The sequence below is a fragment of the Centruroides sculpturatus genome, unplaced genomic scaffold (genome assembly GCF_000671375.1).
Source record: "Centruroides sculpturatus isolate CEXI.00-Female unplaced genomic scaffold, Cexi_2.0 scaffold1042, whole genome shotgun sequence".
Taxonomy (NCBI): Eukaryota; Metazoa; Arthropoda; class Arachnida; order Scorpiones; family Buthidae; genus Centruroides; species Centruroides sculpturatus.
The window spans coordinates 253,717-280,009 of NW_019385274.1; the positions used below are offsets into that span (position 1 = coordinate 253,717).

Sequence of the window (26,293 nt, forward strand, 5' to 3'; positions counted from 1 at the left end):
GACTACGGCTGTTTGAATGGTTTTCTTCCATAAAATTAATCGATTCTAGACTAATTTGACTCAGCATTTCCAAAACACGTATACTTTTTTGGGAATAATCCATATAAACTATGCTATAAACAAAAAACTGTAGGATTGCTTACCGAGTGTGCACCATTCGACAACGCCATTGATTAAGCTGGTTTTTGTCGCGGAGCGGCGCATCGAACGGCGGGCGCGTGTTTCCTGATAAATTATTTTTCTGCGAAAAATTTGCTGAACTTTGGAGACATCATTAATATAAATATAAATTTTTACGGCCGTTAAATAATAAATGGTTTTTAGTAGGTCCGCTGCTCGTTTAAACTCAACGGTTCGTGCAATATCCGCTATTGGTCTAGATTCGACCAATCCTGTCACAACACGAGTCGGCGATGACGTTTTACGGTATCATACTAGTCTCTTTTAGCGTGTTTATACGAATACGATCGCAATTTTTTCGCCGTTATATACGAATCCATATTATATGAACCCGTTTTATAGGGGTCTACTGTACTTTTTAACACATTCAAATAATCTATGTAAAACTTTCCATTTTTTAAACTCATGGGTATTTACTCCTTGATGGTAATAACTTTTTTGTACAAATTTTCGTCATATTTCAGTTATTGTTTTCAAAGTCTTTTATATCTACGCTAGGCTAGGCTAGGGTGACCATACGTCCAGTGATGCCCCTAGGCCAACAATATGCAGGCGCCCTCCAAACTAATAGTGCCAATTTTGCATTGAATGATTCTATTTTATAATTTTAATTTGCAATAATTGTATCTTTAAACATTGAAAGGGAAAAAGATGCTGCTATTGAAAACCCGTCATTAGTATAATATTACAGTACCACTCTGTTCGAGAAAAATATATTCATTTTGTCTTTATTTAAAAGAATTAATTCAAATTAAAAGCTTATGTATGTTTCTGCATAAAATTTTTTTATACGTATTTTATATTGTTATTTTAAATTTTTCCGGGACAGTCCGGTATTTCTCCTGCTTTTAACACTCTAAATTAGAATAAAATTTTAAATAGAACCATTTAATAGGTCAATAGATTAAGAAATAATTTAAGTTTAGCCATTTTTAGATCAAATTTTTACGCTCCCTTAAAAACTGTTTCGGTTAGGACGATAAACAATACGGTCACTGTGATCTACACACACATTCTATCAATACTACATTCGTTTCAAATACAAAAAAAGTAGCAAAAAAAAATGTAGCAACATTCTTTATATTACACATTATTACATTATCATATTAAATAACAGTCTCTACTTCATGCAGGTTAGTGCTACGTGCTACTCATAAAAGTAATAACATAGCGAGTCTACTTCGTGCTATATCATTGTCGCACTAATTAAGTGAAAATAATATTTGTTTTGTTTTTTTTAAAATTATATCTATTTTTATATGAATTATATTATATTTAGTATATTATTTAAAAAATCTTTGCCAAGTGATGGCACAACACGTAAATTCAGCAAATCTTATGTAGACAAAAATTAATTAATATACATAAATCCAATAAATATTTTTGGACGTTATGTACGACGTTATTAAAGTTAGTAGTATGTTAACGTAATTTCCGACTTTCGTAGCAATTGGTCAAACGGTCTAGGAGTATGTAGCGAACAAACAAAAAAACAAATATTCTCATTTATAGATATCGAAGGTTAGTTACTCATTTTTATCTCAGAAAACTTTTTTACTGATAATAAAATTTTTAAAAGATTTGTTATTACCGAAAATTTGTTCTAGTAGGTCGTGATTGTTCTGTCGAGTTTCAATGTATTGATACTCGATTAACGCGATTTTGATATATGAGGTAGCATCAAGGGATTAATTAACAGCATTAATCAGGGGTACAAGATTATCAAGAAATAAGTTTCCCACTTCAGAGAGCTCTGGAGTACGTTCTACTGCTGGAAATGAGACAAAATTTGGAGTACAGATAATTCAAGTGATGCGCTTAACATTTCTTAAATAAAAAAAATAGTACAAAAATCCGTCGCTAGGTAGCGCTGGAGCACACAGAAATATTGAAGACTTCTGGTTATGGGATTTCCTTAAGGACAACGTCTACAGTAGAAGACCTGCATCTGTGCCTGATCAGAAGAACAGCATTCGGCACCATGTTCTGGATATTCCGGCAGACTCACTGCGTTCAGCTGTGGAAAATACGGTTTTGCGATTAGAGCACATTGTTCAAAATGAAGGAGGATATATTGAGCACTTTTAGTGTTACATATTCAGCATTTATATGTGCACGCATATTCAATATTTCTCTGTTCCAGCGCCATTTATCGACGAATTTTTGTACTATTTTTTATTTAGCATCATTTGTCAAGCGCATCATTTGAATTATCTGTAGTCCAAATTTTGTCTCATTTAGAGCAGCAGAACGCACTCCAGAGCTCTCTGAAGTGTGAAACTTATTTCTTGCTAACCCTGTATTTAAAACAAAACAAATACTCTGGTTATCATTTGCATTGTTCGTATTGGTTACAGAAATGTTATTTATAAAAAATTTATAATTTTGTTTTATAAAGCATGTACTGAAGAGGTGTTAAAGCCCGAAATGCATTTACATTAAGATTGGTAATAAAATATTTTGGACAATACATATTTTCATCTGCTTAGTTCTTGCCAGTCAAGAAATGCGGCTGTACCTATAAATTTACGATGTATTTCTAGATTAATTATATGGTTTTCAGTGCAATTTAAATATCAGCGTCTCAGTTATTGCGTATTTTCTTTCAGCCACGATGGCTCTTTGCGCGTTGAAATAGAGAAAATAAAAATTAGAAATCAATTACTTATTATATAAGTCAGAATAATTATATCTTTATCATAAAAATAATAGTAATGTGTAGTATCTTTTAATAGTTACGAATGTAAACCTTCAAGAAAATCACATAGACGGCCGGATGGACCAGGCGATTAAGGATGACCCGAAAACAAATCCGGGTGGTCAATAATCTCCACGAATGTTTCGTGTACAGTCTATCCGTCCCTCACCGCCCGGCCACACTATTTTGGGCCCATAAAAACCAAAAACGGACTTAGAAAAAGTCTCACAGGACGGAAAGAGTAAAAAAGAGCAAATACTGTATTTTAATGAAATAAATTATTTATGAAAAAGAAAATAATAAAATTATATCTGTAATAAATATTTAAAAAATGTACACGATATTAATAAAACATTAAACAACATTTAATTAAGAAAAAAATTATAAAATTATAGCATTTTCCTGAAACTGTTTATGAATTTTCAGTTTTTATATTCGGAAATTACTATTTATTTCGTGTGATAAATATTAAATTTTATATGATTTTAAACTGTAGAAATAATATATAATTATGATTTAGAGATCGGTACGTCATCGGAGAAAAATATCTCCAAATCGGAATAAGTTACCGATTTTTTCAGAGGGCGCTGAATACCGAAGTCATGGCGAACAACGAGGAGTTTGATCAAGTAAGTATTTTATCCATTTTTTTTGTTATTATTTTATCAATTTTAAAATTTTTTGTTTGTTCTATCGAATTGCATGTAATGTAATTATCATTTATGCGGTTTAATTATATAGGTCTTTGTATATAATCATGGGAAGATCCATATACAGTAATTACAGGCCTTGCACCCTATTCTTATAATTATAGACCTTTACAAAAATAAATATTAAACTAATTACTGCCCGTATTTGTGGAGTAATTAATTGTCCAATTCTGGGTTTTATATTTCTCATGGTTATGTTAAAGTCAAAATATTTATCTAAATTGCACATTGTATGCTGAAACCTGTCCAAAACAGAACCCGAATAGAAAGGAAACCGGCCAAAATGGAAAAAATTCTTCGGAACGGCGTGATTTTTTATGTTGAAAAAGAACCCGTTTAGAATGGAAATCTTCCAAACTGGAAAAAATATTGGTACCATGTGATTCTGGTTTATGCGGGTTTACTGTATATTTTATTCAGCCACAAAAAACAGCTATGAAAGGAATGTTTGTAAAATTTACCGTTTGTATTGGGTATATACAATAGATATTTTTTTATACAGCTGCAACATCAATATTATCATTTAAACTATAATCCATGACCACGGCATGGTTATTGTAAAGTAAATTATATTGCATGCAGGCATACTGCACATGCCTAATGATTAAGAATGAATGGTGATTGAAATTAATAATTATACAGATATAATTATTAATAAGATTTAAGGTTTGTGTTATTGTCCTTATTTTTCGTTTGTCGTTTAGAACAGCTAGGATTTATTGGTTCGGTTAAAACAAAACTAATATTTGTGCAGTAGAAAAATAAAAACCTTAGAATAAAGCCTGATGAGAATAAGTGATTTATAAAACAGAATCTGAAATTCATCAGATATTCCATCCAAGCAATAAAACTGTTGTCTTATATTAAACTACATATCTGCACTGTTATTAAGATACAATCTGTAATGCATTAATGTTTTTAAACTTGAATTCATGCATCATGCATGTGATTCTTGGAAAGAAAGCCGAAATTAAGATTCTAGAAGCTTCTTTTTAAATAAGAGTTATTCTTATGTTTAGAGAAATTAGCCTACATCTTATATGCAGTTCTCTTTCATAGTCAATTGATAGGTTTGCTTCTAATAGCTTTTTAAATAAAATATATATCAGACATATTATTAGGATACAAAGAGTGGACAATTTTATTCTTACATCTGTTATTTGAATGCTTTGAAAAGCTATTAATTGATTGTTTTAAATAAAATAGGCATTTCTTTTTTTACTTTTTACAAATTCTAAATTTTTTAATAGCATAACTTTTACCTCTAGTAGACATGCAGATGACCTTCATAAATTCCAGCAAAAAAGTTTAATTAGATAAACATTTTTGTCCTCCTGAAGGTTGTCTGCTTGTAATGAAAATTTTTTTAAATTTTTACCTCTTTAATAATAATAAAATATTTTGATTAATATTGTAAATGTGAATACTGTATTTTATTTCTTCAATTTTATAAATCACATGTCTACTTTTTCTAATATCTGTAATTGTTGAACTCTTCATGGAACAGAAATTAAGCATTCTTGTTGCTGAACTTTATTCTGTTTAACTGTATTATAAATATCTGTTACATTATAAAAGTAACATATAATTTAATGAAGTATATTTGAGATGTCTCATTTTAAGTTCATAAGGATTTACTATATATTGTTTCATATATTATTGATTTGACAAAGATTAACACACATTTTATAATATTTTCCATATAAAAAATTGAATGGATGAGTGGAAAAAGAATAACATTTCATTGTTGCTATGTTTAATTAAAAACAAACTGTTTACTGGTTAATAGTATGTTTAGACTAAAATCAGTAAATGATACTTCACTGGATTTGTCTACATTGATCAATAAAAACTAAAAATAAGTAAAGATACTTGTTACCTTAAATTACTCATATATGACTCCTTATATTTTTATGGGCTTTTGGTATTTAATATTTACAGATCTTTTTATTTTACTTTGTCTTCTGCATGGAAATTCTTTACACATTTCTTAGTATTGTATATACAGAAATCCTAATAATCTTCTTTTCTACTGATATTTGAAAGTTAACAAATGTGGGTTTTTTTTAAATTCTATATGATCTCAAAACAAGTTTTTGGAATGTTATTATTTAAAATGAAATCCCAAATGTTTTTGATTACAAACTTATTTTAGGGAAACTTCAAAACAGCAAGAGAAAAGCTTTGAATCTATGAACTCAAACATTCCTGACTGCAATATTTCAATTGTAAAGCAGTCTTATTTTATTGTGTTTCATACATTACTTTAATTCAAATATTAATCAGTTTGATATAAAAACCTGACTAATATATATTAAATATGTTTTATTTTTGATTGTATTCTAATAAATACATTTATAATAATATTAAAACATAAAATCTTTTAAATCTTAAAGTTTGAAGAAGATTTGAATGAAACACAAGAAACCCAGTCTGGAGACAGGAAGAAAAGATTATTTTCTAAAGAATGTAAGAATATTATAATTTTTATTTTATTAAATAATAAAATATTGTATCAATAATAATAATCAATAATCAGTTGTTCTCAATTGGTTGTAATAATTAAATGCAGAATCTGGTATTTTATACATTTTTATGAAATATATGTTTTTTCCTTAAATTGCATAATATAGATTCCTAGGAATCATTATTTAAATAAAACAATAGTCAATAAAATTGGAGATTTGTGAAAATTATAAGTAAAATGTATATATGTTACTGTCCAAACTAGTTTGTCCTAATCCGAACTGATTTAGAATTATTATTTAAGTCAGGCCTAGCCAACCCAAATTGTTTCGTGGGCCACTTTGATCATGTGTGACATTACAATGGGCCACAATTTAGGAAAACATGCTTCTAAAAAAGTAAAACAAATACAAAATGAATAAGATTTCATTGTTATACCAAGAGTTCGTACTCGCACNTGATTTCTGGTTTGCAATGGAAGTTTGTATATAGTTAAACAGGACTTCCTGCCCCTAAGATTTCCATATCTGTCTTTATCTATCTTACTCCATTCTTGAGATCAAGGAAAGACAGACAGATGGACAATAGTGGGAATTTATAGGTCTACAATTTTTTCAAATTGCAGCCCAATTGTGATCATGTGTGAAATGCCCCCTAGGCTTTCGCACCACTTGATTGAAGGGTTGCCACTTCTGCGATGCCCATGTCAGTTACTGTGTCTTTAGGGAAGACACAGTAAACTGTTTGGCCATTAGTTTATTGTTTCACAAGCATACGAGTTTTGTTGCTTCACAAGCCATCATGTTTGTAGGTGGTCTGATTCTGGGTGGAGGAGGTCTAAGAGACAAGCACAATGAAAGGAATTGCATTCCACAACACATTAAACTAAACAAATACCTGTTTATTTATATAGGATTTACATATTGATTACAATAAAGATCATAATAACGAGATATTGTAAGCATATTGTGGTGGATCTCTAATACAACAAAGAGAGTTTACACTCAGGTGCAAGATGATAAATATCTGTTGTTGTAAGAATGTTGAGGAAGTCGGACACTTGAGGGTCAGGAGAAAATAAGCTCCAATAAGATGATGTATTTGGCTCCTCACGGGTAGCAATGACACATACAAATTTTCATTTATTTAATTGTTTTGGTATACACAAAACAGAAAACGAAAGTTTTAGTAGATATATAATATTGCTTAGCAGGCCACACAATTTAATGTGATGGGCCACGGGTTGGCCAGGCCTGATTTAAGTATATTAATGGTTAAAATTAAATTAAAAGGCAATCAATTAGATGAACAATATTTATTCAAATATAGTCTACTTAATTATAAAAAATGGTATTGATTAGAAGTGACACAATACTTGTACAAAACTATAAAAAAATAAGCTAATCAGTACTTATCAGTTTGTATTATTTTTATTAAGCCATGCACTTTTAAAGGTAATTAAATTTCAAAAATATTTTCAGAAATTCAAACGAAATAATAAAAATAACTTTTAAAGTCAAACTAAAATTAAAAATGAACTTGTTTGTGTTCCTTAGTGTAACATATAAAATATTTAATCTTTTATTTATTTTTACAGGTTGGATTAAAGTGTACCTAGGTAACCCCAATGGTGGCACTTTGGATTGTTCGTGCTCCTGGCTGACTCCCCTCAAAGGGGAGCTGCCTGCCAGCAGCTCCCCTTTGGGGGGCCTGCCGGCGGTACTAGTGATTGTTTAATATCACTAGTCATTGATTCATGGTAGTTCTTGAACAAAAGAAAAAAACGGAAATGTCCACTAAAAATGTAGTTAACCTAACCAAACCAACTAAAGCACCACCATTGCAGTTACCTAGGTACAGTACACTTTAACCACCAAGGGAACTGTGGTGGCATTTCGAATTATACAAAATCATTTTTTTTTTACACTGGCACCTATTTGTAGTACATAAATCAGTTTGGCCTAGTTCAAACTAGTTAAGCCTAAAGTATTTAGGCCAAACTAGATTATCCTAGGCTAAACTAGTATATCCTGACATGCATAGGATAAACTAGTTTGGCCTGAAATCGGGTTTGGCTGGTAACATATATAAATGAGAAATTATTTATTGTGACATCATGACAATGCTGGACTACAATTATTAATCATATTTTTAATTTATATAATTTAAAATACATGCTCTCTACTTCAAATTAATACTATAGTGTCTTGTCCCTATACATCAACATCATACTTTTCCTTTAACAATAGTGTCATGCCAGTCTTCTATTAACTACTTTCAGGGCAAAAGTTTTGAATTGAAATAACATGATTTCTGGTTTGCAATGGAAGTTTGTATATAGTTAAACAGGACTTCCTGCCCCTAAGATTTCCATATCTGTCTTTATCTATCTTACTCCATTCTTGAGATCAAGGAAAGACAGACAGATGGACAATAGTGGGAATTTATAGGTCTACAATTTTTTCAAATTGCAGCCCAATTGTGATCATGTGTGAAATGCCCCCTAGGCTTTCACACCACTTGATTGAAGGGTTGCCACTTCTGCAATGCCCATGTCAGTTACTGTGTCTTTAGGGAAGACACAGTAAACTGTTTGGCCATTAGTTTATTGTTTCACAAGCATACGAGTTTTGTTGCTTCACAAGCCATCATGTTTGTAGGTGGTCTGATTCTGGGTGGAGGAGGTCTAANATGTAAACATAAAAATATTTGGGATTGCCCACGCATGTCAATGAGGTCAACATGAATATTTTTGGGAACAATGTAGGACAGGTTAAGGCAGCAATCCACAGTTGATATTAAAGTAACCTAGTCAGGGTATCTGGCACCAAGAGGATAGACAAACTCCAATGATGGGCAAACTGGAGTAACAGTCAACTGGTGATGACAAACTCCTTGTTGTCATTCAATTCTCTCTTTTATTTGGAGTCCTCTTCCTTTGTTCACATCTCCTTGTTTGGAAATGTTAGGTTAACTAATCCAATAGTGATTTTTGGATGTAAGTCCCTAATATATAATCAAAAGTGACACATTCAGATGTGTTATCTCTGGACAAGGAAACTAGTCCATGGGAAATAGAATCATTTCCCATGGAAAAATTTGTGTGAAGAAAAAATTTTCTAACTCTTACTTGAGAAATTTTAGATATATATATATATAATTTGACTTCTTTTAAATGAAGATTTACAGTTAAATCTGAGTTCTAACAATTATTTTTATGCAAATTTAGATAAATTCAGTTTTTTTGAATATAACATAAAATAAAATATATTTGTAATCTAATATTTATTTCAAGATAAAAAAAGTTACATTGGAATAAATTTTTAGATTGAAGGGAAAGTAGTAGTATGGTAATTGATAACTTTCTACTTAAGAGAAACACAATTTGATTTTCAAAAGCATTAGAAAGTACTTTTTAATCTTTTTGAAATTTACTTTGTTATTGTATTTCCATACATTAATTATCATTTTGTAATTTGATATCTTTTAAATGATAATTTTACTAAAACTTTTTATAAAATCTAAAATAAAGCAAAAATATTTGTTAAATTATTCAGATTTATAATAATGCAATTTTTACAAGATTAGACTGTTTGTAGTCACTGTAACAGCACATATCTGCAATCAGTAAGTTAGTAAACCTTACATTGCATTTGTTTTTTCAACTAAAATGACAGATTTTACTTTACACTTAGTTCAGTATAAAATTTTGTTTATTACAGCAAAGTTTTCTTGATTTCATTACCTATGTTTCATAAGTTTTTAATTTTGTATACAGTGTTGAAAAAGTTCAGGACAATAAATATAATTAAAGTTTTTAAAAATAGAAAAAACACTAAAGTATAAGTTTCCTCTCAATTTATGTTTTTACACACTTCAGAAATATAACATTCTCTTGACAGAGTCACCCTTTGCTTTGATTCTCTTGTCCATTTCAATATACAAAATTTATTTGAAAACTTCCTTGGTAGCTACACAATACAAGTTTATTATTAATGAATTAATATTATTTTAATTGTCTCACTGTCAAAGGTTTTTTAAATCTTGTTTTGCATATTGAGGCAGATTAGAGACTCAAGATAAAGATTGACTGCATCAAGAAAACTTCATTGTGTTCCTGAGTGTAAAAGGATGAATTAAGAAGAAAAATTTAATTTTCTGTTTAATTCATCTTTTTTTTTAAAAAAGTTATTTTAGTGTTTCTTCTCTTTTTATGAACTTGAATCATATATTGTGTGTTGTTGCTGATAAAAAATTTTAGAAATTTATCAAGAGTTCTCTCATACCCAAATGTATAAAATTATCAATTTGAGATTGCAACAATAAGTAGTATTCTCTAAAAACATTATTTAAACTATTAAGATAAATTTCAAAAGTTGATTTTGGCATTAATTTAAATAATAATATTTCTGCCAAACTAATCATTGTATGGTTTGGTAATTTTTGTTTCAGAATAATATCAAAGTTATTAAATAATTAAAGTTTGTTACACCTGTTTATGAAATTGACTAATCAATAGCTAAGTTGTATTAAACTGTACTGAAAAGATCTAATTGTTATGCTTAGATTTTGTGATTTTCAAATTTTCATAGATGGCCTCTCCTGGATTTTTCAAACACTATCCCTCACCACCCCAACCTCCCCATTATGACAAATTATGACAAGTCTTTTATAAAAGGGAAAAAGTGTGGGGGGACAATGCTTGAATCTTGTAAAACATTTAGATAATTTTTTAATTAATATTTTATTATGTTCTTATTTTAGTTTATTTATTACTGTATACAGTTAGAAAATGAAATTTATTTCAATTTTATAAAATATTACTGTGCAATATAATTATATGATGATTATTTTGATATTTCAGTAAGATGTATGATGTATGGATTTGGTGATGATCAGAATCCTTATACTGAATCTGTAGATATTTTAGAAGATTTAGTAATTGAATTTATAACAGTTATGGTATGTAATAAGAATTTTTTCTCACTGAAATAATTTTCATGTTTTTAATATGTTTATAATAGATTTAATTATAAAATATGTCAACAAAAAAGCAAAAATACGAATATATTTTCAAAATTTATATTTATTTTGTATCTAAAAGAATGATCAACAGTTTTCTTTATTAAAGGCAAACACACTAAAACACCAAAAACTAGCAACAAAGAAGAATTTTAATGTAAAAACATAAAAAGAAATAATCATGGTTCTTAACTAATTTCAAGTTAATTAATGACAATGTAGATTGATCTGAATTCTTCATTTGTCATTCTACAAACTAAATCACATTCTGATAGTACAGATAACCCTCAATATATGCAGTTAATTGGTTCCACAAGTATACTATATATATCAAAGTTAACAATCAACGGAGAACAAATTAGTTTGTAAATTATGTCATTAAGAAGTTGAAATAATTTTTACATTTATATTCCTTTGGACTGAATAAAAAATGAAGAAATTAAATTTTAAAAAATGTTTTTTGAATAATTACTAATTAAAGATTTTAGACAGACTGAAGTGTAGTTGCACACAAAAATCAAAACAAATTGGAAAATAACAAAAAAAATTGAATATAAAGAGCTTAGACTAACTATTAAAGTAGTCCAAAAAACAGTGAAATATTTTTAAAATCAAGCATTCCCTACAGTTACTGCTTTTTTTTTCCTAGAATTTTCTGAAGCTGAAGAACTAAAATAGAAATGTTTGAAAAAATTACACTAAATGTGAAAATAGAAATTAAATTATCTGAATAAGAGTGATACATTAGGAAAACAAAGTTCACTTTTTTCTACTAAGTAATGGTGAGCAGAGTGAGAAGAAGGAAACAGTTTACTTTTACTACTATGAGTTCTGTCAAGCTGGCAATGTTGAACTTCCCTTAGAACTGGCCTGAATTAATTAAAGCTGTGTATGCATAGATTTTGAAATTAAATTTAATGAAAATTGGAGTATCATTTTAGAAAGGCAATGTACTCTACATTATCAAAATGTCATATAGAAATTTTCTTATACAAAAATTATGATTGATTGTACTATTGTAGCTTCATACATAAAGCTTCCTATTATACAATTAAAAAAAATTTTAATTGTAACAAAATATGTAAGAAATTGTACTGTCTTTTGATGATAAATTTATTCATTTGATGAATTAATTAAACAAGTACTTTTGACATCAATTGATTTTTATATTAATTGATACATCATTATATCGATGCTTTGCTTCAATTAGAATCTTTAATAGTGAAAACACTTATTAAAATCATTAGTAAGTGCTATTATTTCGTCTGTTAAAAAGTAGTTTTAGGTATGTGCAACTTTAGATTAGGGACTTTTCTTTTAGAAGCTTCAAGCATGCCAAATAAATGCTTGTTGATAACCAGATTTGGTGTAGTATTCAGAATCCAGCAAAGATTATAGATCTTGAACAATACTAAGTATTTTCTGATGAGTTTACATGACATAAACTTAAAATGAAAGGAGTCTTGCAATTCCACACTTGCTTATAGGAGCCACACAATCTAAAACAGTCACTGCATGTTAATGAACCTAACTTGTGTTTTAGAAAACTCATACAAATATATTAATTTTTTTTTCTCTTTTTAAGACTCATAGGGCAATGGAAATTGGAAGAGCAGGACGCGTTCAAGTAGAAGATATTGTCTTCTTAGTTAGGAAAGATCCAAGGAAATATGCTCGAGTAAAAGATCTGTTAACAATGAATGAGGAATTGAAGAAAGCTAGGAAAGCTTTTGATGAAGTAAAATATGCCTCTGTATAAATAAATCTATACTTTGTATATAGGTCTGTGCATAATTACTTTATAATAACTAATATAAATAACTTTTATATAACTTACAAAATAGTTTTAATGTTGTGATATGATAATGTTGATAAACATAGACTATAATTATGTTATATGTATTTTATTGTTTTGTACATTTCCAAACCATAATTTACATTATGTTAAACTATGTAACTCAATTACAAATAATCTGTAAATTATAAACATTTATAATAAATTTAATTGACTTTCAAGTTATGATGATTGAAACTGACGTGATTTACGTAGTATGTAATTTAATGCCCTTTATTTGCAGTGTTAAGGATTTTATAAAACCAAAAAAATAATAAATTTGTATTAAGCAAATTTTGTGTCAGTAACTCTTGCATTTAATAACTGCGATAGAGAATTTCTTTAAAAAATAAAGTATTCAGTAGCAGCACACCTCTTCCTACCTTGCAAAAGTTAGTATGTCTATACTTAAATTTCAAAACTTAACTCACCTAAAATGCCCATCTGTAGCCGACTGGATAAGATCACTTAACACTGTTGTTGGAGTGGTTGCGAGTTTGCACCTTGCCAACTGGCTGGACACGTGGAGTTGTCCAGTTTTACATTTAAACACCTAATTTGGGGCAGTTTTCCATAAAAGACTCAGGAGACAGATCGCCCATGTGTCACATTGCATTAACCAAATAAACCAAACTACAACTTATCTAAAGGTACATTTACTTCTGAGCTAATTTTACTTCAATCTGTATACTTTCGTCTGAGCGCCGCAGTCATTGGCATTTACTTTAGAGTTGTGTGTCATTTTTAATGGAATTAGTAAGCTCAGAGTGCTGTTGAGCTTTGTGCTAATTCAGTGTGGCTGCTCCCATGAAAAAATGACTTTCTTGTACAAAGAAATGAAAATTGAATTATTATTGGAAAAAGAAATGGCAGAAAATATTTTAATTGGTAAATTTCTATTAATTGTTGTATAAAATGTTTACAATGATCTTTACTTTTTTTAATTGTAAGGTTCAATAGCTGTACATGACTTTTTTTCATAAACTGAGAGGGTTAATATGAAAAAAATTAAGTTTGACTCATTATAATTAAAAGTGAAATTTACCTTATACATATTTGGAATCTTCAGAAGTGTTATGTTCAGAGCATTAAATAAATTGTAAAGGAAGAGCAGTATTAATAATAATCCAAAATTACATAAGTTTGTATACTTGAATGAATTTTCACTTAAAATTTCTTGAGAAGTCATTTCCCATACATATCATTTGAATAAAAATTATTGTTTCAACTGTTTGCATTTTAGGAATTTCTAAAATTAAATACTACTACTACTATCATAGAATGTAGTAAATACAGTACATTATAAAAATATAAATAAAAAAATATTATAAATTACACAATGAAATTATACAATTTTATTAAATAGTGATGATATACTATTTACAAAATACATGTAATAATAGTTGAACAAAATCATACAAAGAATCTTTTAAACAAATACAGTATGAATATTTCTAGTTTTATTCAAATAAATATATCAATTGAGATATTGAAACAAATATTTTAAATTGTGTTTCGTCAGTAAAATATTGAGATGAGTGTTTACTCATTTCAATATTTTACTGACCAAATGTTCTGAAATTTTTAAGATCTAACAAACATTCCATTTGCTATGTCATCACACTTTGTTGTAGCTTTTCTGACAGCAGAATGAATTGTAGTTTCTTCACTTCCTTCCTTGTTCATCAAAATAATCTACTTCTATTGCATCATAAGTTTGTAAACAAATATTGTGCAGAATGCATGCACCAATAATTGTTTTTACAATCAAGTCCATTTGATATGTTAAAAATGTTAGCAGCCCAAACCTTCCAACAAGATGTGCAAATGCATGCTCAATTTCATTTCTACATTTTGATAATTTATTATTGTATAATAATTGCATGCTGTTGAGATTCCCATTATCTGGATATGGCGTTAGCAAATGTCCAGATATCGGATAAGTACTACAGTATCACCCAAAATATGGCCATAGCTAAAAAATCCATCACTCGTGTTTACTCTGATGCAATGTTGATCGTCGGAAAAAACAGGAATCACCTACACAGTAATCTAAAAATAGCATTTCTCATTATAAACTAAACTTATAGGATGCCCGAATAACACTTATTTCTATTGAAATAAGATGTTTCTTCGGTTGGTGTTTTAATAACCATATGCTTTCCATCAATAGAGCCTATAATTCTTGGGAAACCAGATTGGGTGTAAAAAAATTCCATCGTTGCAGCATCCTGTTGTGATAGCCAAGAGATTATTTTTTCATTTTCATTTAACACTACGAAAGAATTAACAACCTTATTTAAAATATTCCACGCAGTGCATCTAGAAATACTGTATTAAAACGATCACCAATACCCTTAGTGAATAGAAGAAAAAACATTTGTATTTAATATCAATTATTTGTTGATTTTAAACTCAGTCAAAAGAACGTCACATTATTTACTGACAAGTGACTTAAACATTCGCGTTAAATATGCATTAATCTGCTATTCTTGCATATACTGCATCTGGTTTCATATATTACTTCGTATAAACCAACCTGAATGATTTTTGATTCGACAATGTCTATAGGCAGCATAAATGCTGTCTATGAACATTGGCAAATCAAATAAATGCTGCCTTCCGAGGCAGTAATTTTTTTGTTTAAAATTGGGCTTATTTTTTAAAGGAGACTTTCAAAAGATTCTCTTTTAAGTCTTTAGTTCAAAAGTAGTCGTTCGTAAAGTCAAACGAGTTAAACGCGTTAGTAACGAATAATTCGAAATTTACGAACGTACCCTATAACGAAGTTCACGAAGGAAAGAGTTAGTTTACTTCGTTAAGAAAATGGCGCCCGACGATATCGATGTTTCTAAATCTACTTGAGTGTTTAAATTGTGAATTAAAAAGTGAAATGATTGAAATAACCGTCCACCCGAAGCAATCTAAGAAAAATATTTCGGATAAGGCTGCACTAGCAACATTCATATCTTCGATTTTAGAAACATCATCTATATATATAAAAATGAACGTATGTCTGTCTGTGTGTCTGTCTTATGTCCTTCATGCATTACCACACCGTTTATCCGATTGCCATGAAACTTTGGGAAGTTGTTTAATATACTCCGGCGAAGGTTTTTGGCATAGTACATTTATCCTACGATAGATGGCGCGCGTTTACACGAGCATTCGAGCACTGTGTGTTCGATCGATTTCAAATTGTGAAGACCATTTCCCCCTTCAAAAAATATTTCTATATATGCATTTGTGAACTGTTATTTACGATATTCGTAATAATGTTTGTTTAATCATTTTATTTCAACTTTTTTTTGCTATAAATAATTGTGTATTCGCTCGAACTTTGTTAAAACTTTAACTGTATACCGAACAACAACCGAAGTTGTAGAAGGAAATTCGCCTATTTTACTGATCTAGGGATTCCCTTTTCCAAATTTTAATATCGACTCAAAATAATTTAAAAAGACAAATTACAATAAAACGGTTTATTATCCAACTATCAGAAATTTCACAACATGCCAAGGAAGAGAGGAAGGAGCAATTAAATAATTAAAATTATAAAGGATTTAAAAATATATATATATAAATGGGGAATATCGCACTTCTGACAATCGCTGCGAGTGTGTGGGCTAAATTTGGAGAATCCGTGCTTTTCGCATGGACAACTGTATGTGGCCGGCTCATGCGTCGGAAAACCTTCCGATTTATTCGTGTACACATCAGAGGAAAAAACAAAAAATATCGTGTATCCACAAACACTCCAATAAATAAATAGAATTGAAACGACACTTTGAAATGTTTTCCCGATGAAAATGAATAATAATAATAAGTTTCAATAAAAATAATAAAATGTAAATTGAATTTTATCATAACGAGTTTGCTTGAATTTCCTTTCTTCTGAGATCGTAGCAATGCGCGACGGATAAGCTAGTTTAGTTATAAACGAATCGTTCGAAAAGTCTAACGAAATAAGAATAACGATGACGTCATTCTCGTTTAACTCGTTCGACTTTACGAACGTACCCTAGCTCAGAAGTAAACGCACTTGTGGCGCTAGTGTCAGCTTGATGTATACAGTACTTAACTTCCGGTAGCCAGTAAACTGGAAACTGAACGGGAAGTGTTAATCTACTTTTAAAAACATGGACTTAAAGAATGTAACACTGGTTGAATTACGGGCCAAGACAACAGGAACAAAGGCAGAACTTTTAGAAAGGTACAGTACAAGAGCTTAAAATAAGTTAAACTGACGCTTTTAGTTGTCGGCTTTCATTTTTGGTCTTCTAACAGAATTATAAGAACGACAGTTTAATTACTCAACTTTAATCTATATAGTCTATATAATCGAGACGAGTTGATAATAATAATAATCAGCGCAGAGCCCAAACGGTTAGGAGTTGAAAGTTGAAATTTGGTACACAGTTAGGGTACGACACGAGAACGCACACTAAGAAGGGATTTTTCGAAATTCCTCCCCACGGAGGGAGAGGACAGGATTAAGGCTTAACACTTCCATCAACAATGGAAGTGTCAAGTAACAATGGAGGTGTCAACAATGAAAGTGTTTCCTAACAATGGAAATGTTAAGAGAAAGCGACGTGCAAGACGCAGATGGAGTTTTTTCGTTTTTGCGAGAAATCGAACATTTTTTAACCCATCTAAAATTTTTCTAATTAGTCTGGAAACAGGGGGACCTAATTCTTGCATTCTTTGAAAACGGGTAAGATTGACTATAACATAATAATCTTAATCTTCGCTATCGTTACATTTTGCCCAAGCAACGCCGGGCCTATCTGCTAGTATCATTAAAATGAATCACTAAAAGTATCACTAAAATCATTAAAAATGAATTTTTTAAAAAAACGACAGAGCTTCATATTAGTTAAAAACAAACTCACTCCACGAAAATCAAAATCTAGCATCGTGAGAGTCAACTCCTGCCTGAACTAAAATGGAACGACCTATTATCTATTGTATATTCACGAGGACCACAATTAAAATACCGTATATGGATATACAAAATGTCTGTGATCTTTATATTTTGTTTGTTTTTATTCTTTCTATTGTGAGTACTAACAAGGACAGGGTTAGACGTTAGGATCTATGATTTAAACAAAACTTGTTAAGCATGTAGACCTAAACACAGTTCCTCGTCCAAATAATAGGACCACTTCTCAAGCTTTTCCAAAAAACAAATCTGTGAAAATTGAATGTTTAGCTTATAAGTCTGGAAGTGTCTCCTCTCTGCAGAATGGCAATAGATAAAAGGCGAGGAAGCTATGTACTAGAACAACACAATATGGGTTCGAACCTTTGAAATTTTAGTATTTCTTGTTGTGTATAGCATAATTATTTTACTGTATCATTAACGTCATTATTACTATCATTCCTCGCTTTAAACTTATAGATTTAAAATAATGATTCCTCCTTAGGGAAAAATAAATATGTAAATTTAATTATTTTATGTAGTTAAATAAAATTTTTATTTCTTCATATTTTTCAGATTTCTGCTTGTGGTTACATGCTATGCTAATACAAGCGAATAAGCTTAAGACATTACGAGAAAGACCTGTCTGATATGAAAATAAGGTAGCATTGTTGCCGCGTGTTTTCTTTTATTGAATTGTTAATATTATGGACAATTTCCTTATGTGCACACGTTACACTTCAAATGTAACAACATATCTGAAAATGAATACGAAGAAATAAAAAGATAGCCGTTTCCAGAAGACGTGACACCTCCAAAGACTTATAAGCTAAACACTCAATTTTCAGAAACCCGTTTTTTCGGAAAAGCTTGGGAAGCGGGTCCTTAATATTTGGACAAGGAGCTGTTTTGATTAGAGCTACGTGCTCGGCAAGTTTCGTCCAAATCGGAGACCCGAACGACCGACCCTCTCTTTGTAAGAGGGATTTTCGTACGGGTTCAGCCAGTTCACGACGGGAAATCAAAGCGACGAGAAACGGGTCCTAAAATCCCAGAACCCTAAATAATGGCTAAGGTTTTTTCGACACGTTTGGATTCGTTCCCAGGATTCCAGAGCAATGGGCTTAAACTACTCGATCGTCCGGGGCTAAGTGCTCTTTATCGTGATATAATATCAAATAGCTCGCGTTCTTGAAAGTATTTTACAAGACGTTTAAGAATTATTCCGTATCATACCGATTTCTTTTCACCGTTAAAAATTCATCAAAGACAATTTGTAAATAATTTCAGAACAGCGACATAATTACAATGACACCAGAGAAATGGACGACGCGATCCGAATGACCCTTTGAGCGAGGAAACGAAAAGTATTCTCTTCATACGCATTAACCTTTCGCCTTTTACTAAAGGTTACCGTGGAGGGGAACATAACAATAAGCCTATAGGCAATTTTTGTAACCCCACGCTTGATGGGGTTTATCAATAATCAAAAAATAGAAAAAAAATCCAGTGGAGACTTCCTTTTCTCTTGTAGGAGCCGTACGCGAAGCAACAGCTTTTCCTCAGGCATTATTGTTATTCGCAAAAAATTAGGATGATTTTGTATGTTTTCTATACGAATACCTTTCTATTAAATAATTTAATACTTTACTAATTTAAATCGGAAGTATTTATTAAATCGAACGTATTCGTTAAAAATTGTCCGAAAATTTACCTACAGTTGGTTTTTTTTAATAATTAAGATTAAGATTATTACGTTATAGGTACTTTAATTGTATTAACTTGATTCTTTAGATATCGAAAATTAAATAAAGAATATTATGTTAATTTAACCCTTTTGTTACCACGGGGGCGTGGTTAGAGTAGTTTACCAGTTTCAGTTCTATGTTAAGGTCATCAAGGTCAATGTACTAGTATTATTTTAAAAATTCATATAAAATCAAATTTTTATAATAGAAGTATGAAAAAAATATTGCTACTATGCAAGTACTAGCAGGTGGGTACTTAGAGGTAAAAAAAATGAATATCAACAATANTTCAGTTCTATGTTAAGGTCATCAAGGTCAATGTACTAGTATTATTTTAAAAATTCATATAAAATCAAATTTTTATAATAGAAGTATGAAAAAAATACTGCTACTATGCAAGTACTAGCAGGTGGGTACTTAGAGGTAAAAAAAATGAATATCAACAATAAAATATCATAAAGTAGGTAACTTCAATTTGTAATAATCTTTTGAAATTTTACATGCATAATAATAAATATAAAACAATGTTAAAAATTAATTATTATTAATGTTTGCTGTTAATTAAGACATTTTAAACACTGTTTTTGAAGTTAATTGCATTTTTAAATGTAACATAATTATAAGAAAGGCATATTTTTGGAAAATTCTTATTATTTAAATAACATCAAGTACTTTATCAGGCATAGTTTGAATCGATTTTTGCGATTGTTTCACTTCAATATTTTCTCAAGCATCCGTAATTGCTAATTTTAACTGATTGAGAATAACCATAAATTAATTTTGTTATTATATTCCATAAATTTTCTGTCAGACTAAGATCTGGACTTCTATACGTCTTTTATGTTTTCATTAATTTCTTAATTGATTTTGATGCATGGAGTGGAGCGTTGTCTTGTTGAAATTTTCAATTATTTTCGACAATTAAAGGACCAAATGCAATTAAATTATTTTTTAACATACAGTCGACCCCCCTATAATTACTGTCCCTATAATTACGATTCCTATAAAACTACGAAAAAATTGCTACCGGTATCCGTAAAAAATAGTAAAAGTTCCCTATAAACACCTCAAACGTCATCGGGCAGCCGAACTACTTTCCCGCCGTCCGTAGCGCCATGCTACGGAGAGATTTCTATCGTCTGGACAGTATTATATAAATTATATATAAATTAGGTACTGTACATATAATTATATATTAATTATATATAAATTAGGTACTGTATATATAATTATATATTAACTTATTGTAACTTTGTTATAATTAAATATATAATTTCCGCCGTCTAGCGTGGCGCCACGCTACGGAGATTTTTACGCTAACTATCGTCTGTCAGTATGTAAATTAGGTACCGTAAGTCTAATACAGTACTGTAATTTTATACATTTCTTGTGAAAGAAACATTTCTTATTCAACGGCGATTAAAATTATTTATATTAATGATGTCTCCGAAGTTCTACGAAGTTTTCACAGAAAAATAAGTTGTTAGAAATCGGCCGCTCTTTGCTGAGCTGTTCCGCGACGAAAACAATGTTGAGCAATGGCAATGTCGAATGGTGACACTCGGTAAGTAATCCTACAATTTTTTGTTTATAGCGTAGTTTATACGGATTATTCCCAAAAAATATATACGTATTTTGGAAATGTTGAGTCGGATTAGTCTAGAATCGATTAATTTTATGGAAGAAAATCTTTCAAACAGCCGTAGTCCGTAAACTTGACACGTGTCGGGTTGTGATTGGAAGGATTCGTAAGAAATCGGATTCCTAGAGAATGGAACGTATCTCTATCTTATAGGGGGGTCGACTGTATCCTGATATTTTGAAGAATCCATTTTTTCATCAATAATGACAATATCGGTTTTCCCATTGAATCCAAAAGTATCCCAAATCATTGCACTATCACCTCCTAACTGACTGACCACTCGAACTTTGGCTCCTCTTTTCACATCGTGCCAATAATATCCTTAACTATCTGGTCTATCTAAATTTTACTTTTTTCATCAGAAAACACAACTTTTTTCCACTCCTTGGTCCAGCTCGTGACAGATTTAGCCTATTGAAGTCTTTGTTGCTTGTAAACAGGTATCAAATTAGGTATCACTTTCATTTTTCACTATTTTATGTTGTTATTACGAACACATCACATCGTTTGATGCGACACAAATTTTGGTAAACTAGCAGCTTACCTGTCTAGTAAATAGCTGATAATTTACTTGTTTTGTAAGGAAGAAAACCTTTCTTACAAATTTCTCACAAATTTCCTTACAAATATCTCTGTTATTTAATTTTTTCTTGCGTCTACTTCTTTCCATTTTTCAAATTTCTTGTTTTTTTTATACCTTGGCCACAACAGTTTTATTATAGAATGACAAATTATTGTAACTATTTTTCTGAAACTTTCCATCCCCTCGTAATATATATTTCGAATTTCAGCTTCTGAAAGTTCACTATTTCTTGGCATTGCCTTAATAGTGTTTAAGACGTAAACTGTTAAGATTTCAAAAGTATAAAATGATTGGTTGTTATAATACCGGGTGTGATCTAATAACTTTCCATTATTCAAACATTATTCAAATAACTTTCCAAATTGTTCATTAAAAATATATTTACATTTGTAGAGTATTATTAGGCCTACTCTAAACTATTCAAAACTAACTGTCCTTATAATTTTGCCTGCCGTGGATTCGAATGTATCGACTGATTTTCTTTCCAGTTTTTATCTTTACTTCTTATTCTTTCTTCTTATCGGATTATCCGGAAATTTATGAAATTTTAAACCTGGTTGTTTCTTATCATCGGCACTCGGGCAAACAATAATTAACGGGCATTTCAAAAACACCTAAATAACTAAAAAAGCAATTTTTAAACAGTGTATACACAGTACAATTTACGAAACAGGAATCTATCTATCCATAAGCCCAATACTAGCGCTGCCTATTAGTTTCGAAAAGTGCACGCCCTGTTCTTTGAGTAAAAGGGAATTAGCTGTAATTTCTTTGAGGATAGTGTTGCAATGTTAATTTTAGCTGAAATAAAATTACAAATTTGTTTTGTAGTATACAATAAAAGCATGCATATCCACATATGAGTGGAGAATTTTCGGGATTTCGTGTTTTCCAATCATTTTCCATTCTTAAGCTTGATGTTTATTAATTAATGAATGTACCATGCTCATAACGTAAATCAATATTTTTAAATAAAAATAAACTTTAGAAACTATTCAAAAAAATCGGAATCGGGAGAAATTTTAGTATCGTTCCATCACTAAAAGTAACCTTCGTTATACAACTTAGGTAAAATAAAATTTCAGCGACATTAGCACCAAATTTTCTCCTATTGGGAAATTTTGAAATTAAACGATTTGATTTTCTTAAAAGTTGGTGGTATGGAAACAGATAAAAAAGCAATTTGTTTTAATTTTGGATGAAACATCACTAACTCCAAGCACTGATTGTGATACAAATACTAATACATACTGTATTATGGCGAGGTAGCATTATAAAATCATACGGGCTTGGCTACTCATTCACTAGTCTTTATGTTAAATGGTATATTTACAAGGTGGAAACACTGTAGCATACTTTTATACAAGCAACTGAACAGATGGTTCTGTTTTAAAAATTATAATTCTTGGTATAATTAAATATAGTGAAGATATGGGATTAATTATCAATGCTATAACATCTGATATGACTCTATAAATCAGACAATGTGGAAAGCCTTTCTCATTGTTGTGGAAAAGTTAGTAAATGTGTATATTATATCGTTCAGAAAAAACCACTGAGTTTATTGCTGATGCAGTGAATCTTTTTTAAAATATTTATTTTTGTAATGACTGTTGTTATACTGTAGATATTTTGCGTTTTTGAAGTTTACAAAATAAAATCAAATTTATATATTCGTTCAAATCTTTATTATTTGGGAGAAAATTGTATAAAGAAGGATTAGGCAGGAATCTGAGATTGGAGAGGAACAGTTTGGCTTTTTGCCGGGTACAACTGATGCTATCTTTGCTCTAAAACAGCTGATGGAAAGGCACAGGAAAATGCAGGAAGATTTGTACATGCTGTTCATAGATCTAGAAAATGCGTATGATGGGGTACCAAGGCAAGAGATATGGAGATGTTTGAGGGAAAAGAATGTTCCAGAAAAATATGTTAGGCTCATCAAGAAAATGTACGAGGGAGCAGAGACCCAAGTTAAGAGTAGTGTAGGCACTACAGAAGGGTTCTTCGTTAATGTTGGTTTGCGTCAGGGATCGGCCCTTAGCCTTTATTTGTTTGACCTGATAATGGACGTGTTGGTATGTGACGTGAAGTGTGAGACTCCGTGGAGTATGCTGTTTGCGGATGATATTGTGCTGTGTGAACTTTCCCAAACCAAGGGTGAGAAGAAACCGGAAGATTGGAGGAAAGTTTTGGAAGAAGGGGCATGAAGATTAGCAGAACTAAAACCGCTTATATCGCTCTAAATAGTAGAGACGAGTGTAATATTAAAATCCAAAATGTGTCGCTCCCTTTTGTTCCGAGTTTTACATATCTTGGGACATTTGTCAAGAGGGAGGAGAATTGAACTCGGAGGTGCAGTATAGAATTCAATGTGGATGGATGAACTGGAGGAAGATGAGCGATGTGTTATGCGACAAGAAAGTTAGCTGCAATCTGAAAGGAAAATTGTATAAATCAGTTGTTAGACCTGCAATGTTATATGGAGCTGAGACATGGGCAATAACAAGAGCCGAAGAAAGAAAGATAGAGATGGCGGAGATGAGAACGTTGAGAAGGAAGTGTGGAGTGTCAAGGAAGGATAGAATAAGGAATGATTTTATTAGATATTCTGTTGAGGTGGGCCTCTTGAGCAAAAAAAAATGCAAGAATGTAGGTTGAGGTGGTTTGGCCACTTAGAACGAAGAAGTGACAGTTACGAGTATGTTGGAAAGAAGATCGGAAAACTGATAGTAAAAGGAAAGAGGAAAAGAGGAAGACCAAAAATGCGTTGGAAAGATAAGGTGGAAGAAGACTTGAACCAGAGGGGACTTAAGAAAGAAGAATAGGGAGACATGGAAAAAACGTATTAGAGAAGGAAATGCCGACTCCATATAAACATGGAAAAAAGGCAAAGATGAAGAAGAAGAAGTTCAAATCTTTATAATTTATATTTCTGTACAAATAAAAATTATATAAAAGGTAACAATTTAAATGAAAAAAACTATAATTTCTTTTATAATTTTAAAAATGGCATTAGTTTACCCGGTAAATAAGCGGGACGGGATATATATTTTTGTTCTCCGAGACGTTTCGTATCATTTTGTCACGTTTATTTAATCTATTTTTAGAACGTAACATAATACAACCTTAATTATTAGCATTCAGGATATTAAAAAAATAAAATAAAAGAATTGGCTCGTCACTCATCGCGTCGGGTAAATGATGATCATAAATTCCAAAAATTATTAAATGGTATATTAATTAATTTAACTAAACAAATAATAAAAGTAAAAATTAATTCTGAAAATCGGAAACTACATCTATTTTCTTTTGTCCGAATTTCCATTTAAATAAGTGCTATATTATTTCTATTTCCCCAAGTATAGCATGTGGCTGCAGCCAAGGACTATACAGTATATATAGTCCTTGGGCTGCGGCTAAATAAGCAGTTTGGAAAAAATGGCGGCGCTTATCTGTATGACCACTCTCTCATTATAGGCTTTCTAGGTCACAGCCACTCTATGTAGTATATTCTAACAAGGACTAAGTATTATTTATAATTTCTTAATTTACTGTATATTTATAGACGCTTACGTCTAAAATATTTTTTAAATTTTCTAATAAGTGTGTATTATTTTATTCATCTGGCAACACTAACCACCATCATATAAATCGTATTATTGTATTTTAAATCGTCACAGAGCAGACTGTGTTTGAAAATAGCCTATCGCTGGTGAAGCGCTGTCATATGATAAAACTATTAACACGGAAATTAAGAACAGCAAGTAATTTTTTCAGAAGCTTTAACAGCATGGCACAGGCAAAAAGATATTTTATAAATAATCTACCCGATTATCCGGGAGGCGAAGCGATTCCAAAAAGTCAAATCGAGAAGTGGTGTTGGGATGTTATCAATTGCATCGCTAGCAGACAAGGCAAATCTCCATCGGATTGCGATGGAGGATTATACGTAGGAATCGCTGGAGTTGCGTACATGAACTATTACATATCCACTCTACCTCATTTTGCCGATAGAAAAAATGAATTATTAAAATCTGCAGAAAGTTATTTATATCCGTCTTTATCCTACGCCGAAAAGTCAAGTAGGAGGGATAAAGTCGGTTTTCTTTTAGGAGCATCTGGAGTATATGCTGTTGCTGCTTTAATTATGGCTGAATTAGGAAGAGAGAAGGAATGTTTGCAGTTATTAGAGAAATATGCTAGCTTAGTTGATGTTTGTCTGCCTATTAATTTTTTTGGTCACGGTTCTGATGAACTGTTAGTTGGTCGGGCCGGATATATGTGTGGAATTTTATTGCTGAATAGTAAATTCAAAAGAGAAGTAAATATAAAATTTTTAATGTCTGTTTCACATATTAAAATTACATGATAGTTCTATATAATACAAGGTGTTCATTTTAAAATGTAGCTAAAGTTTTGTTTTGAAATAATGATTATAATAAAAAATATTGAAATTCAAAACAAAGAAGTTGAAGTATAATAC

General features: G+C 30.6%; 2 protein-coding genes and 1 non-coding gene across 3 annotated transcripts in view; all 3 read left to right on the top strand.

Annotated features, from left to right (window-relative positions):
• The first annotated feature begins 3,480 nt into the window (after nucleotides 1-3,480).
• LOC111637030 (transcription initiation factor TFIID subunit 13-like) lies at nucleotides 3,481-13,542 on the top strand. The gene is made up of 4 exons (XM_023382432.1): nucleotides 3,481-3,507; nucleotides 5,985-6,057; nucleotides 10,919-11,016; nucleotides 12,662-13,542. Exons 1-4 carry the CDS (start codon nucleotides 3,481-3,483, stop codon nucleotides 12,833-12,835), a joined length of 372 nt encoding a protein of 123 aa, XP_023238200.1. The 3' UTR covers nucleotides 12,836-13,542.
• A 5,652-nt stretch (nucleotides 13,543-19,194) lies between these two features.
• LOC111637044 lies at nucleotides 19,195-19,311 on the top strand. The gene has a single exon (XR_002758627.1). It is a non-coding gene; the product is annotated as a U5 spliceosomal RNA (small nuclear RNA).
• A 6,177-nt stretch (nucleotides 19,312-25,488) lies between these two features.
• The window catches only part of LOC111637031 (lanC-like protein 3), a 29,647-nt gene continuing 28,842 nt past the window's right edge, over nucleotides 25,489-26,293 (top strand). Inside the window, exon 1 of the mRNA XM_023382433.1 lies at nucleotides 25,489-26,131. Coding sequence (XP_023238201.1) covers nucleotides 25,538-26,131 — 594 coding nt within the window. The 5' untranslated portion in view covers nucleotides 25,489-25,537. The remainder of the gene's footprint in view (nucleotides 26,132-26,293) is intronic.

Bases quoted from the DNA above. Each gene is read 5' to 3' on its own strand.
- LOC111637030 (XM_023382432.1), top strand. From the start codon at position 3,481: ATGGCGAACAACGAGGAGTTTGATCAA. The intron at 3,508-5,984 runs GTAAGTATTTTA...TAAATCTTAAAG, and splicing joins ACAACGAGGAGTTTGATCAA to TTTGAAGAAGATTTGAATGA. The intron at 11,017-12,661 runs GTATGTAATAAG...TCTCTTTTTAAG, and splicing joins TTGAATTTATAACAGTTATG to ACTCATAGGGCAATGGAAAT.